The sequence below is a fragment of the Strix aluco genome, chromosome 25 (genome assembly GCF_031877795.1).
Source record: "Strix aluco isolate bStrAlu1 chromosome 25, bStrAlu1.hap1, whole genome shotgun sequence".
Taxonomy (NCBI): Eukaryota; Metazoa; Chordata; class Aves; order Strigiformes; family Strigidae; genus Strix; species Strix aluco.
In genome coordinates this window covers 2,496,053-2,510,031 of record NC_133955.1, presented here as the reverse complement: position 1 = coordinate 2,510,031, position 13,979 = coordinate 2,496,053, and the positions used below count along the sequence as shown (strand labels likewise).

Genomic DNA, 13,979 nt, shown 5'->3' with positions numbered 1-13,979 from the left:
CGCTCTGAGCAGGGCTCGTTCTCTGGTTTTCTTTCTTCTTGCAGTCACCAGTTGTCTTTCAAGTGTTTTCATACATAGAGAAAATTCAGCAAGTTGTGGCATCAGGAAAAAAAAATTACTTAAATAACTTTGCAAGTGTCCTGCTAATTGCTGACAAACTATATATAGCAGTCCAGCATCAGCAAGCTACTATAAAGAAATAAACCTTTCTGATTAAGGCACAGTGAGCACTTTACTTGCAAAGCTCAGTGCCAAAGGATATCACTGGAGCATAGGGCTTAATAGGTTTTTAAAAAGGATTAGACTGAACGTACGGAAAGAACACCCCCAGCTAGGATCTACACAGCAAGGGAATATAAAACCTCACAGTTTGTGATTCCTCTTATTATTAAGATGAAGAAATTCTAGACAGGCATTTAGTGGCTGGGGATTATGCAGAGGACAAACCTCAATGACACTTGCCTGTCACATTCCCCTGATCTTTATTTTCAGCTCAGAGTCCTTTTGAGCTGAAAGGTTTCCTCTTTATTTAAGACCCTTCAGTGGGTTTCTCCTCCATGGATTTGCCTGGTTTCCCTTAAACGCAGGAAAATTGTTGGTATAAAAAACATCCTTCAGCAAGGAGTTCCCCAGGTCTATTCCCCACTGCTGTAAAAGCTTCTGCCTCTCCTTTAATTTGGATGAGATCCTGCTGAGCTCTTTGGTAGCACAAAGCATTGAGCTCGCATGGTTTGTGAATTTTGCTTCCACAGAGCTTTTAGGTTTTTCCCTGATGTCCCTCATGTTGTTTCATGTTCACCATAATCCCAAACTATCACTCTCAAGTAGACAACAGCCAACCCAGCGCCCTTCATTTTATATATGAAGTCATCTTGGATTTTTCCCTGTGTGTCACTTTATACTCCCCTAACATCCCCTGCCATTTTATCCCCAAACCCCAAGTCCTGCCAGATCCTTCTGAACATCTGCATCATCTGCCTTCATCTCTGCTATGTCAAATATGCCAGAATTATCAGCAGAGCTTGTTATCTCACCGTTGTTTCCTATCTGCTAATTGATTATTCACCTTTATCTGGACTTTCCCTCTTAGCCTTGGTTGATCTAAAGACCTTTGCTTCTGGAAATCCAGGAAAACTCTTATCTACCAGGTTGCCCTTATCCACAAGTTCATTGATGCCTTCAGCAAACAGCAGTGGCTTTGTGACTCCGAACTTCCCTTTACAGAAGCTCTTTTGGCCACCCTGAGCTCAAATGAATGAAATGAATGATGAAATTAGGCAGGCGCACGAGTCCATGCAGGGAAGGGATGCTCAGAGGAAACAGTCTGATATTTATCCAGATCCACTCTATGCACCAGGCAGTCGTATCTGCTGTCCCAGATCTACAGACAGGAGAGGAAAGCCGTGTGCTCCTGACCGAGGGAGTTGTGCCACAGGACTCTGTTGCCTGAAGGCAAAGCTCTAGTGTAAAACTGCACTTCTGCCTGCCTACCCGCTTTGCCCAGGGGTAGCTTTCCAGCCGCTTAGTGAGAGGGCTCTGATGGCAGACCTGCATCTGCCTGAGCAGCTCAGGGAGGCCGGATCTTCATCTGATGCAGATCAGCAGAAGACACCCATTTATACCCACTAAGGAGCTAGACCAGTATCAGCAGGGTTTTTTTTTTCCCTTGGGAACAGTGTCCTGTGTCTCATCCCTATGCAGAGCCTGTTTCTTTGGCTACAGGGCAGTGGAGAGCTTCCAGTTTCCACAACTGCTGTAATTAGGGCATTCCTCAACCTCGCCCCTGGGCCCAGCGGTGAACCCTCCACCTCCACCCTTTTTGCCCATGCGGTTCCCCCAGCACTGGCCACGGCTCAGCTCCTCCCTCAGCTCCCCAGGCTCATCCCTGCCGTGCTGCTGGTGGTGGAGTGGAGTCAGCAGCATCGTCTGTTCGGGCTTTCCCAGCAGGTCAAGACATGGGGCTCGATGGCCAGAAAAAGGGTTTTTTCACCCTTGCCCAGCTGCCATCCCATCGCTGCAGCAGTGCAACAGCTCACAAAGGTCCCACCAGCAAATGCTTTAAAAAGCTCCACTCCCCCCTGCGCACGGAGGTCTCCCTGCATCCCCGCACTGGTGCTCTGCAGGTGCTGGGATGGTCCAGGGCTGTCCTTCCCCAGCCACAATTCCTTCAGCTTTTGGAAAGATGTATGTGATGTACTAGAAACTGATAGTACAGAGATACTTCCGCTGTGCAAAGAAAGCCAGAAACTGAGACTGGTGTGTGTTTGTTCAGAAACCAAACAAAATCTGACCACAGACTTTTCTCTTTTCTGTTGGAAAGGAGTAACTATTGTCCAAACTGCCTTGCACCTCCCTAGGAGATGGCTTTTTTTCATTTATAATTTAACTTTTTTAAAAAAAAGAAATAGTCTAGACAAATCTTGGTTCAGAAATGCCACAGTGGTACCCTGCAGATACTATAGTGTCCTTCAGGTTCCCATTCTCCTCTGCAGATTGGCCTCCTCGGTAGATGCCATCTCCTGTGATGCCCCAGGTCTAACAATGAAGAGCCATGGACATCCCCCAGAAATTATGTCAATGGAAACTTCTCAGGTCATGGATAGAATAAGTGTGACTCATTGCCAGCAGCTCTATGGCAGATTGCATCCCTCATAGCACATCAAATTAGTTGCAATTAATGAGAAATCCCCTCTGATGTGAGCAGTGAGTGAGAGGGCTCAGGCCACAGCAAAGGAAGATGGAGAAGGTGGACGTACCCCACTCACACCAAGTGCCATACCCCAGCCCAGCCCCGTTCCTCCCTTGGGCTGCAGGACCCGAGCCTGGAGGGCTGCAGGAGGGGAAAATGAGGGTGAAGGAACCCATTTCTTCCCATTTTATACTGTAGGGGATGCACAGGACCCGCAGTGATGCTCACAGAGTGATGGGTGGTTGTGTATAACCCTGCTTATGTGGCACAGATTTGCCCCCGGGTCGCCTCCTGCACAGCTGCAGCTGTGGGGCTTGATCCTGCACCAGCAGCACTGTGGGGGCCATGGGGGGCCACGGGGGGGGTAATGTTTAACCTTTACCACCAGAGACTGCAGTCTGGCATTAACCCCCACGTAGGGCAGGGTGCTGCAGTGGTCTTCAGAGCCCATGGGATAAACTTTACCCCTTCCCACCCTGCCCATCGCCACTAATCCTCCTCCCCTTCCTGACTCTGCAGGTCCAGCCACCAGCTGAGCTGCAAATATGCTCAGGGAAATATTTGGGCACAGTTCAGATGTCTCTAGGCATGACCGATTAACAAGGAGGTTGCAGAGTACCCTAGGAAAGGAAAGGACCATTTTACAACCAACTAGGAGGGATATTTTTGAAAGGCCACATTAGGCCAAGCTCTTTGTATCTCCCTCATTGCAGTTTTGCCAGAAAACCCTTTCCAGTAGAAAATCATTGGGTCCATTAATATATTTTTCTACTGCCCAATTTAATTTAATTTAATTTCAAGTCTCCAGCGCTTTGATTTGCTTTGATTTGATTTGCTCTGGAGGGTGTTGGTTGCAATGGAGCAACCTGGAGGAGAGTAAGGACAGGGCTCTGCTCAGTTCAAGGAGACAGAACTGACTCATGCAGTTCTTATGGAAATAAATACAATTTTGTTAGTGATTTTTAGGGATTCAACTGGGATTCATTTGGGCTGAATTTTCAGTAAAAAGGGATTACTGTAGGGTCCCCTCCAATTCAGAGAGAAGAAACTGAGATTATTGTCACTTAGGAGGGAAGCAGCAGTGGGACTGCAGAGTTGGCCTGGTGCAAGGGAAGCCAGGCACGTTCTGATGAAGGGATGAAAGGCTCAACCTGCCTCTTTTACCAAGGGGAGAGTTGGGCTCCCAGCTGACCCAGAGCCACAGAAGCAGCTCCAGAGCAGAGGTGGGGAAGACTAGGCTCCCAGTTCCCTGATCCAATGAGGAGAACCTCAGGCTCAGAGCAGGCAGCTGCATTTTCCCCTCAAGATTCAATCCCTGTGAAGAGATGGGGTTTTTTTCCATGTTTCTAATAAAACTGAAGTACACAAAACTTTTTTTTCCCATGACCGATCGATGTGGTTTTCCACCAGAGAAGGATGAAAGCGGGACACAGTGACTGGGGAGCATTGTACTTTGAAAAAGTAGGGGAACCTGCAGAGCAAAGAGTTTTGGGGTTGGGTTTTTCTCTCCCTCCCTCAATCTAAAACACCAGACAGCCATGCAAAGCCATCTATAGCCTACGCTGAGTGCATGTGGGCTCTGGGACCTTCCTGAGTACACCCCGGCTGGCACTTGCTGTGGCTGCAGAGACGTGCTGGTGAGCCCTGAGGTTTTACTCTGCAGCGGTTTCGAGTGTCTTGATGCGCAGGATCTGACGGTGAGCTGGGCACAGGCACGGGCTGGCTGCCAAGCAGCGACCAGAGCCTGGTCCCACAGCACCCATCACCCATATTGCCTTTCTTCCCACTACAATCCCTCCCCGTCCCACAAATGTCACCCCCCTTTTTTTTTTAATTACCAAATTAACATAATTGCACTAAGCTCAGAGCAACTGATCTCGACCCCGACTTGTCTTGCCGTTTTCTGCTTCTGTTCCAGATCTGAAGGCTTTGTTTCCGTGAAACCTCTCTTGCATTTTCCAGCTATACCAGTTGGTCAGGTAACAGTTATTACCTCTCCCTACACATCTTTCTTCCTCTGCCAGGATCACTGCCGAGTGTGTGAGTTCCCTCTGGGGATAGTGAGTGTGGCGAGATCCCAGGACGCTGCCTCAGCATGGCTCCCGCTCAGGCAGTGAGCTCAGAGGGGCAAAGATTGTAACTGAAACCTTCTGCCTCCAGTGGTGGGGCAGGTTGGGCCGTCACAGCATCGTGGGATCTCACCACACATGATCCCTGATCTCCTCCAAGAGTAGAGTCACTTGGGTTGGTCAAGACAGAGACTCGTTTCCTAGGGCTGTGCCTGCCGGGAGCCCATCCCAAGGTGCGCAGGGTGAGGACAAGCAGTCAGCGAGTCCTGGTGCTGTGCTAGGCTGCAGCTGCTCCACTGGATTAAGCTCAGAAAGGAAAAAATGAGTAAAAAAGGCTCTGAGTGTCGTGCAACTGCTACGGTCATCCAGGGCATGGTCCTGGCTCCAGTTAGCAGGATGTTGATGGGGATGGAGGGTCAGGTGGAAAGACAAAGACTGAGCATCTCTGCTTGCTAAGGGATGTGTATTTTTCAGCCGACATCCACCTCTGATCTAAGCCTAATTTTGAGAAGAGTTTTCATACTGGGTCTTAAATTCTCTGTGAAGGAACTGCTGGGTGTTGGGGCAGCCTGAGTGCTAATGACCATGCTAGAAATAAGTGTTCCCATAAGTTGCCATCTGCCTTAACCCTCTTTGCCCGGGGACAAAAGTGAGTAGTTTGTCTCAGTATCCCTGAACTGGCCAAAGGAGGGGATGTGATGCCCAGAGCAATCCAGCTGTCCTGCTGCTTTGGAGCCCAAACCCTACGATGGCTCCCTCGCTTGCACTGCCAGCCACTGAGCTACCCAAGTCTGCTGCAGAAAGTCCTGCAGGACCCAACTGCATGGGGCCACCTTTTTCTATCCCTAAAGAAATGCAATCCTTTTTGGGGAAGATTGAGCTCTGTTGGAGACCACACACTTTTTGATGCTGTTTCCTTCCAGCCCTGGTGCCTGTCTGGGAACCTGCGCTTAGCTCTGAGTTTATAGCATTTTCTGTCCTTCACAAGCTCACTACTCGGGGACAGGGGTGTGCTGCAAAACACCCACAGTGTGGCACAGGTTGGAAACCACGGATGCTGTGATTCCTCTGGATACTTTGGGGATATGGACAAGGCACTGCTACAACCACCAAGAGCACCCCGTGGGGGCTGAGCCTCAGCATCACCTGCAGTGCAACCAGGCAGAAGACCCAGTTTGGTGTGAATTCTCATCAATTCTCCCCTCCAGCCCTGCTCTGGGGATGAGCTGGCACATTCCCAACTGCTTGCGCTCAACCAGCTGCAGTTTGGGGGTTGTGACACAGAAAATAATAGGACTAGTGGGGAAGCGTGAGCTGTTTGGCCTGAAAGATAGATTCATCTCATGCTGGCCTGGAATGCTGCTCGAATTAAGCCTTAAAATTGGACTGCCCCAATTCCCACAGTTCTGGTGCCTGTGATGGGGCAGCTGATGGGAGAGTTGGTGCTGAGGTGAGCAAGCTCTGAAGGCTTTTCCAAAACCCGAGGAGGGTGGGGGGAGCCGGCAGACAGCCATCTCTGCACTGAGACCCGAACCTTGCTGCTTGGGAAGCTGGTGCATTGTTGGAGCCCAGCAAGGACTGCGGTGAATGGGAGGGGAGAGATGTAGCCCATGCATGGGGCAGAGCTGGTGGGGCACCAAGGACACCAGGGAGCAGCCTGGGGAGCTGGAAGAGATGAGTCCAAAGCAAGTCTGAGCCCAGGGCATGCTGCTGGCCTGAACGCCAGCACAGGGACATTGCAGGGTGGCAGGAAAGGACCAGGGTATCTTCCCCACCAGGCTGTGGACCAGCACCTGCCCCTGGCCAATGCTCCCATAGTGACGAGCCCACACGGCGCTGTGCCCGGGAGACCGTCCTTTAATACACGTGCAGCCACACGGGTACATCTGAGGCTGCACCCGCCGGAGGATGGGGGAGTGGGAGGACCAGCAGCTGTCTCCGGGGCCTCTGTGCAGTGCTGGGAAGGGAGGGGTGACCAGTGGCCCCTTGGAGACAGCATGGCCCATGCAGGTGATACCAGGAAGCCACTGTGCCGGGGCATGTGGGAGCAGGGCTGATGGCAGTGCTGAATGAAAGAAGCTCAGATCTTCCCACACAGTTGCCACATGTTTCAGCTCAGTGGTGAATTCATAGTAAAGGGCATAAAGAGAACAGAGGGGCAGCAAGGGAAAAGGAGTCAGGCAGCAGGGGTGGGGAGGCTCTTCTTCCTGATGCTCCTGTGGGAAAGAAACAGAGCAGAGCAGTGGGGCAGAAGAGGAATTTTCAGGCTGCTTTCAGCAGCCTGAAGTTGGTGCTGGTGATACCCATTTTGTGCAGGATGCTGTGGCGTGGGCAGCAGACCCCGGAGAGCCGGGGAGGACAAGCTGGGAGAGGAGGATAGCTGCTGGCAGGGGCTCCGTGGTGGGGATGTGAGTGACAGGCACCCATCCCAAGTGTGGGGTGGGAGATGGGACATGTGATGCCTCTTTCTGTAATGAGTGGGGGTGGTTTCTGCATTTGCTCAGCCACAAACACAGATAGGGGATGCTGCAGGGAGCACGGGGCATCACAGGGGAAGGAGCCCAGTCCCCTACCTCTCACTGGCCCGTGGGGGACTTGGCAGCATCGAACATCTTCTTTCGCCCCTCCATCCCCGACATGGCCTCCACGTTCTTGCGCCAGTCACCCACTTCCACAGGGCGCTCCTGCCAGGAGGGATGGGGATGGGGGTTGCAATGGCCATGTGATGGGGCGGCCAGCACCCCCACGCTGTCCCACTCTGTTGCACAAAGCCCTTGGCCCCAGCCCACAAGCAACACATGGAGAAGGCAGCTGCCCTGTTGCAAATGCCCTCTCCCTTGGAGCCAGCTCTGCCGTGTGTTCCTCCTCATGGAGCTGACTGGGAAGATGGCAAACAGCAGTCTGATCTCTGCAGGGAGCTCTGGATTCATGTGGATAACACCCTAAAGCCTGGCTAAGTTACATTAATGTGCTAGAAGGCACAAAAATCCCAGAAAATTTCTTTAGGAGGAAGAAAACTTCACATGGGAGTTACTCCAGTTTTACGCCAGCACATCGGGGTAGATGCAAGCAAAACCACTTTCTGCCTAGACCTCCCAGCCCGCATAAAACCCATCTCCACCTTCTACGAGCTTTTGGAAGGGACTGGGATTGCTGGTATGACAGTGAGAGCCTGGCAGATGCTTCCAGAACAGAAAGGGGAGATGACGGCAGCTCTGGGAACGTGCCCAGGTGTCTGCTCTGCCAACCCACAAGCATTCATAGATTACGAGCCATGCCCCAATATCATCTCACGACATCTAAAATAAACTCAGATCTATTCACCACCTGGCGTTGAGTACTGTAAACACAGTTTTCTATCCAAAGGACTGAAAATGTGCTATACTAGCAACTAGGGACAAAAAGGAAAAATAATTGAAAATTGAGATTTTCATCCAATCTGCTGAGTTGGGACCAAAGGCTAAAACCCCTTTGGAAAGAAGCCCTAGGAAAGCAGCACAGCTCTTGCCATTGGGGTGCCTGCATACCCCAGACAGATTTGGGCATCACTCTCTGTCTCTGGTATTGAGACTTTCCCCTCTCAATCCCTGCAAAGCCTGCGTGAACTGGGCCGTTTATCTCAGGCCAAGCACGCTTGCTGGGCTTGCTCTGTCTTATCTAATCTGGGCCTGGGAGTTTCCTGGGTGTTTTCTGGGTGTGATTGCACTGAATAGGAGCTCTTCTGGTTCCCTAGAAGACCAAGGACCAAAGTCTCTGCATGTGCAGCTCAACAGACATGCCAAGGACACCCCAGCTGAAATATCCCCACATGCTCTGAGAGGGCAGAACATCATGGATGCAGCCCTAAATCTCACTTGTTATCACCCACCAGTTACCTGGCCCAGTCAAACTTCTCCTATGTGGTCCTACAACATCCCACAATGGGCAGTGCCTCACAGGGACTGCCCCATGCTATTTCTGAGGCTTACAAGGGATGAGCACAACCCATGAAGGCTTCATAGGGGACCCTGGAGAAGGACAAGGGCATCCCTAGGAGGTGTCTCCATCTCTGGCCTCTAGAAGAGTCACCCACCTTCTCCGTGTCCTCCTTCTTGACAGACTTCAGGTTGGCTCTCAGATCCATGGACACCTTGTGCTTGGAGCCCAGCAGAGCCCTCAGCATGGCATCAGCGGAGACGCGGACTCGCCGCAGGGGGGGTCGCTTGAACTTTCCTCGGAGATCAAGCACTTTGATTTTCAGATCTTTAATCTGCAGGTTCAGGAAAGGAGGAGAAGTGGGAGGTCACCGCATGGGTGCCTTGCACAAAAAGCTTCTGTATGAAGCAGGAGTCTCTGCTGACACTGAGCCCCAGAGGGGTCTGGACCTCTCCTGCAGCCATGAGGACCACCTTCACCAAGGGACTGTCCGCCTGAGCACAGAGCTGTTGTGATTGCCTTGTCCCAGCCTGCTCAGATGGCAGCTGTACCACAACAAAGAGCTTTCAGACCCACCAAGAGTGACCAGGAGAGCAAGGATGTTGCCTGTGGACCCAATGGACAGTTTGAGTTCCCTGAGGCAAGGACGAACCTTGTGCTGAGTGATGCCAACTCTTAGATAACCCTGGTGCATGTCCCACATCCAGGCTCAGCCCAGTCCTTGACAGACCCCCATTGAGGCCCAAGCTACCATCTGGGAGGGAGTTAACGTAGAAGCAAACAGCCCATCCTGCCTCCTACCTCCCGAGTGTTATGGTTGCATTTCGCTTCGATGTCATATCTCTCTTCATCCACAATTTCAACCTTCTCGTGCAGCTCCCTGCACAGGTCCTGGGGGCCAAACACAACAGGAGAGCAGTGAGCTATGCCCCTCCATGCTCCCAGGGAGCTCGTTCCACACTCAGACCTGAGAAATACCTGGAGCTGGCTCAGGGAAAGCCCACTGGTGCGCAGTGGTGTGATACGCTCAGACAGGTATCTTTCCTTCTCTGACTGCTTGTCCACAAGCTCCTGATCCCACTCCTCCTTTGCTTTTGCCAGCATCAAACTCTACGAGCACAAGTAAATGGCAGAAATGTGAACAGACAGGCTCCTCTGTTCCCCCTGAGCCTCCTTGCGCAATGTCTGTAGGATGGGACAATCCTGTCTGCCTCCCAAACCTCCTCCCTGCTGTAGCTGTCCTCCCAAAATCACTGTGCTGCTGCAACACACATCAAAAAATCCCTACACCTTTAGTGTGGTGACCCTGAAGGCAGGGGAACAGCATGGCCAGAGGTACCACGGGGCTGCGGTGGCGGTGGTCCCCATGCATGCTGATGTCGGCACTTTCTTTGCATCGGTTTGCTCTGCTGTGGCAGTAAATGATTTTCCCAAGCCACAACCCGGGGAGCTCCCAAGCTTGTGCTGCAGAGCTGCTGGTGCACAAACACAAGGTCTGTGGCTTTAGAGCTGAAGGCGTCAGAGGCTCTCCCCACCTTAGTAAAGTGGAGGTGAGGGGAGGTTTGTTTGGTACGTGGACCACAAAGCCCACATGAGTGAGGATTTCTGAGAATACAAGAGGTGGGAACAGGAGCTGCTCCCCAAGGCCCATACTTCTGCCATTCCTCATCGTTGTCCCCCAACCATGCACTTCAACCACAGCTCCTCTTCCCCAGCAAGACAAACCCCAGGGAGTTTCCAACCCTCAGGACTCACCTTCAACAAGAGTTTGCGTGAGGCTGTGATCTTGGATTTTCTCTAGGGGAAAGGGGAGGAAAAAAACAAACAAACAAAGAAAAAACACCTTTCAAAACAAACTCATGGCAAAAGCAGAGTAGAATCAAGTTGGTCCCGAAAGGGAAGGCACTTACCTCCCTGCAGGCAGGCGTGAGATCAGGAAGGAGCAATAAGGAACAAGAGAAGAGAACAGGACATCAGTGAATAGGACTTGAAAAGAGGTGACAGTCAAGAAAAGCATCTCATGTGATTGCAGTTGGTTTCCTTATTTCTGTATCTAATAGTTGCCACCCGCAAGTGAGCCAGGTCTGAGATGATGGTGCTCTCTAGAAATGCAGGGAGTGCTCAGGGTCACTGCTCAGAAAGCCAAAATGCCACTCAAACGTGGCACGAGAGCTGTCACGGTGCCCATCGTGCCAGCCCCAGCTCAGCCCCTGTGGTTCAGGCCACAACACCCTCATTCACACGCTCCCCATGCGGCCGGGGGCTGGCACGCAGGATGCTTGGATCCCGTTCAGGTTTGCAGGGCTGGGGCATCTCCGTGTCACTGCTTGATGAAAGCCTGGCAGGGAGGTTTCTCCCTTCTGTTCACGCCGGGGAATATGCTCTATTTGTGCAATGTGCTATGAAGATCCTCATGGCAAAACGGGTGGTGCTGCCCACCTCAGATCCCTATTTCAGAATCTAGGAAAGCTCCAAGATTTTAATTGGGACATTGAAAGCACTAGCAATTTTTATTTAAAAATAGGTTTTGCAAGTGGCATGGCGGAGAGGTCTTGAGCACAGGCTGGTCTTCCAGCTGAACCCCTTCAAAACCCGACAAGCTCAGCTGGCACAAGCAGCCCAACAGCCAGGCACGGATTTAGTGGAATCCAAGGGAAACTTATGCTACTTACGGCTCTGGCATTGCGGCGGTGTGCTGTTTGCCTGGAAAAAAAAAAAAAAAAAAAAAAAAAAAAGGGAAAGAAGCTGAAACAAAAGAGCAAATCCCAAATCCACCCAAACCCAGAAAGCGGCGGTGGGATGCTCCCGAGATCCGGTGCTGCCCCGTGCTGTCGGTGGAGGGAAGCGACTCCGCAGCCTCGCCATCCCGCTGTGAAACACCAAGACGAACCGCCTAGCTCCGAGGAAATCTTATTTCAGGCAAGCTCCAACCTGCCTCCAGACGGCCCTGCAGGACTCGGTCTCCTACTCCTTGGGGGTTTTCCCAAGCACCAAGTTGCTTCCCCGTTGGCTGCATCCCCCATCCCAACTTGGGATGAGGGGACAGAGGCAAGCATGGCTGGGAAACTCAGGAGAAATGGGGCACCTTGAGGTCCCCCACGCTGTGTCAGCTTGGGGAGTCCCATCCTGCAGCTCCCCGTGGGAAATCGCAAGGATGGTGGAGCCAAAACCCATCTCAGGAGTGACGGGGCAAGGGGCAACAAGTCATGGCCAAGTGGCTGAGCAGATTCCTTTAGCAGCTGCGTCCCTGGTTAAATACTCCCAGTTTCATATTTTAAATTTGCTTGGTAATCCTATGCCCTGGCAGCTGCTTTAAAATGCACTGCCTCGCTGCCTTCCCCAGCACTGCCTCTAACACTTTCCTCTCTTGCCAAGAAGCTGGGGCACCGTGTAAGCCTGAGTCATAGAAAAATGTGTGAGAAAATGCCGATCAATTTTTTTTTTTTCTCTTTCCAACAAGGAGTGACAAACCGATGATGTATTTCAGAAAGAAACATTTTCCAGGGTTGAGTTTAGTCCTTTCCCTTAGAACTGAAATGGCAAAGCTACGATTTTTTGCCTTGATCTCTTTGCTTCCCCCTAAATTTGGAAACTGTTTTAAACCCCAAAGATTCCTGCTGAGGAAAGAAAAAGGAGCAATTCTGGTCTCAAATGGCTTCTCCCACACATGTGTGGAGCCTGTGCCAAGCACATCTCAGTGCACCTCTCCGCTCCATCCACTTGTCCCTCTGCCCTCCCCGTGCCCGCTGCTGCCTGGCCAGAGATGTGGCCTGAAGGAACGAGGTTTGTGGGGGAAATGCCATAAAATCCCAGCAGGAATCATCTCCCCCAGAGCCTGCCAGACCCTTGGATTTACCAGGAAATACCCTAAAAACAGGATTTTTTTTTCTCCCCAAAGCCACATCAGTCAGATGCAGGCAGAGCTGCTGGTTTCATGCCTTTTGGGAGGTTTTTGGTGATACAACAAACGTCCCAGAGGACATGCAGGGAAGGCAGCTCCCTTTGTCCAACACTGCTGCATTGAGTGGGTCAGGTCCCAGCTTCTCCCCCGCAGTTTATTTTGGAGGAGCTTTTGGCTCTCTGGAGGTGAGCAAGGGCTGGGTGAAGCCTCTCAGCCTCTCCTGTTGGAGCAAAACCCAGTGTCCCTAGAAGGTGGGACCTGCACTGCACCTCAGGCTGACGACCTCTACCAAGGTCAATCAATTTTTAGGGCCAGATAGTTCTAAATTGCCTTCCCAGAGGACAGCTGGGACTCAGCTGTGCTGGTAAGACATCCCCAGCAGTCTTGTGCAGGGACTTTTGGGCTCCAGCTAGATCTGAAGCATCCACAAGAGACTTTGCTCTCCAATGGGGACAAGAGGATCTGGACAAGCTAATTCTGCACCATTTGCATGCCCCCAGCCATGAAAAGATAAAAAATCTTATTAAACCATTAGATCACAGAAATCCTTAAAAGAAAGAAGCCCATAAATCCAAACACAGTCAATCCTGACATCCTCCCCCATCCCAGGGGGCCAGAGACATACCATGAACACACGCCCAGCTAACACAAAGCCACACACACTGCTCACACGCTTGAACCTCACCTCCCTGGTCACACAAGGGACCATGAGCAGTCTGTCTAGGACACATGGGCAAACGCTCCCCAAAACAGTCCTGTTTGCCAGCTTTCAGAAAAATGGAGCAAATCTCAGCTCCAAAGCCCAGCTGGGTATTTTAGCGGTGTTTGTTCCCATTGCGGTCTCACCACTGCTCTCTCCCAGAGCAGAGGAATTGTCTGAGCACCCTCAGACAGAGGGAGAAATTCAGATAAATTCATGTGCTGGGGGCTCCTCTCTGCCACGCCACCACGTGCAAGTACTGGCGGTCTCACGCTCGTGCCGGTGTCACCACTAGCACACCCAGGGAGTCATGGGTGAGGGGACACCCAGGGCAGCGCCTTACCTTGGGGCTGTGCAGGAGAGAGGTGATGCCTGGCCTCCGGAGAGCCGCACACTGCCAGGGGCCAGCAGCGGAGGAGGGAGTATTAAATCACAGCCTGCCTGCAAGTGGTCAGTAAAAATAGCACAAATCCCCTCTTGTGTGCACACGTTTGCCGCGAGCCCCAGTGCCCCGCGACGTGCTGCACACACCTGGGGCACCGTCCCGAACACGGGTGACACACACACACCGCCCGCGCGCGTTAGTGCACTCGTGGTTGATTACACCCGTGACCCCCGTGCGGTTTGGTGAATTCCTGTGGTGTTGGCATGTGAATCACCCCAGCTTGGCCAGCACTCGCCATCCGACGCCTTACTCACACGCAT

General features: G+C 51.9%; 1 protein-coding gene across 1 annotated transcript; it reads right to left on the bottom strand.

The window, feature by feature from the left end:
- Positions 1-6,600: 6,600 nt before the first annotated feature.
- TNNI1 (troponin I1, slow skeletal type) lies at positions 6,601-13,979 on the bottom strand. The gene is made up of 13 exons (XM_074849982.1): positions 13,974-13,979; positions 13,618-13,805; positions 13,421-13,565; positions 13,200-13,340; positions 11,455-11,542; positions 11,346-11,376; positions 10,584-10,587; positions 10,429-10,470; positions 9,652-9,783; positions 9,475-9,564; positions 8,831-9,007; positions 7,332-7,442; positions 6,601-6,974 (listed from the first exon to the last, which is right to left on the bottom strand). Exons 1-12 carry the CDS (start codon positions 13,977-13,979, stop codon positions 7,335-7,337), a joined length of 1,152 nt encoding a protein of 383 aa, XP_074706083.1. The 3' UTR covers positions 6,601-6,974; positions 7,332-7,334.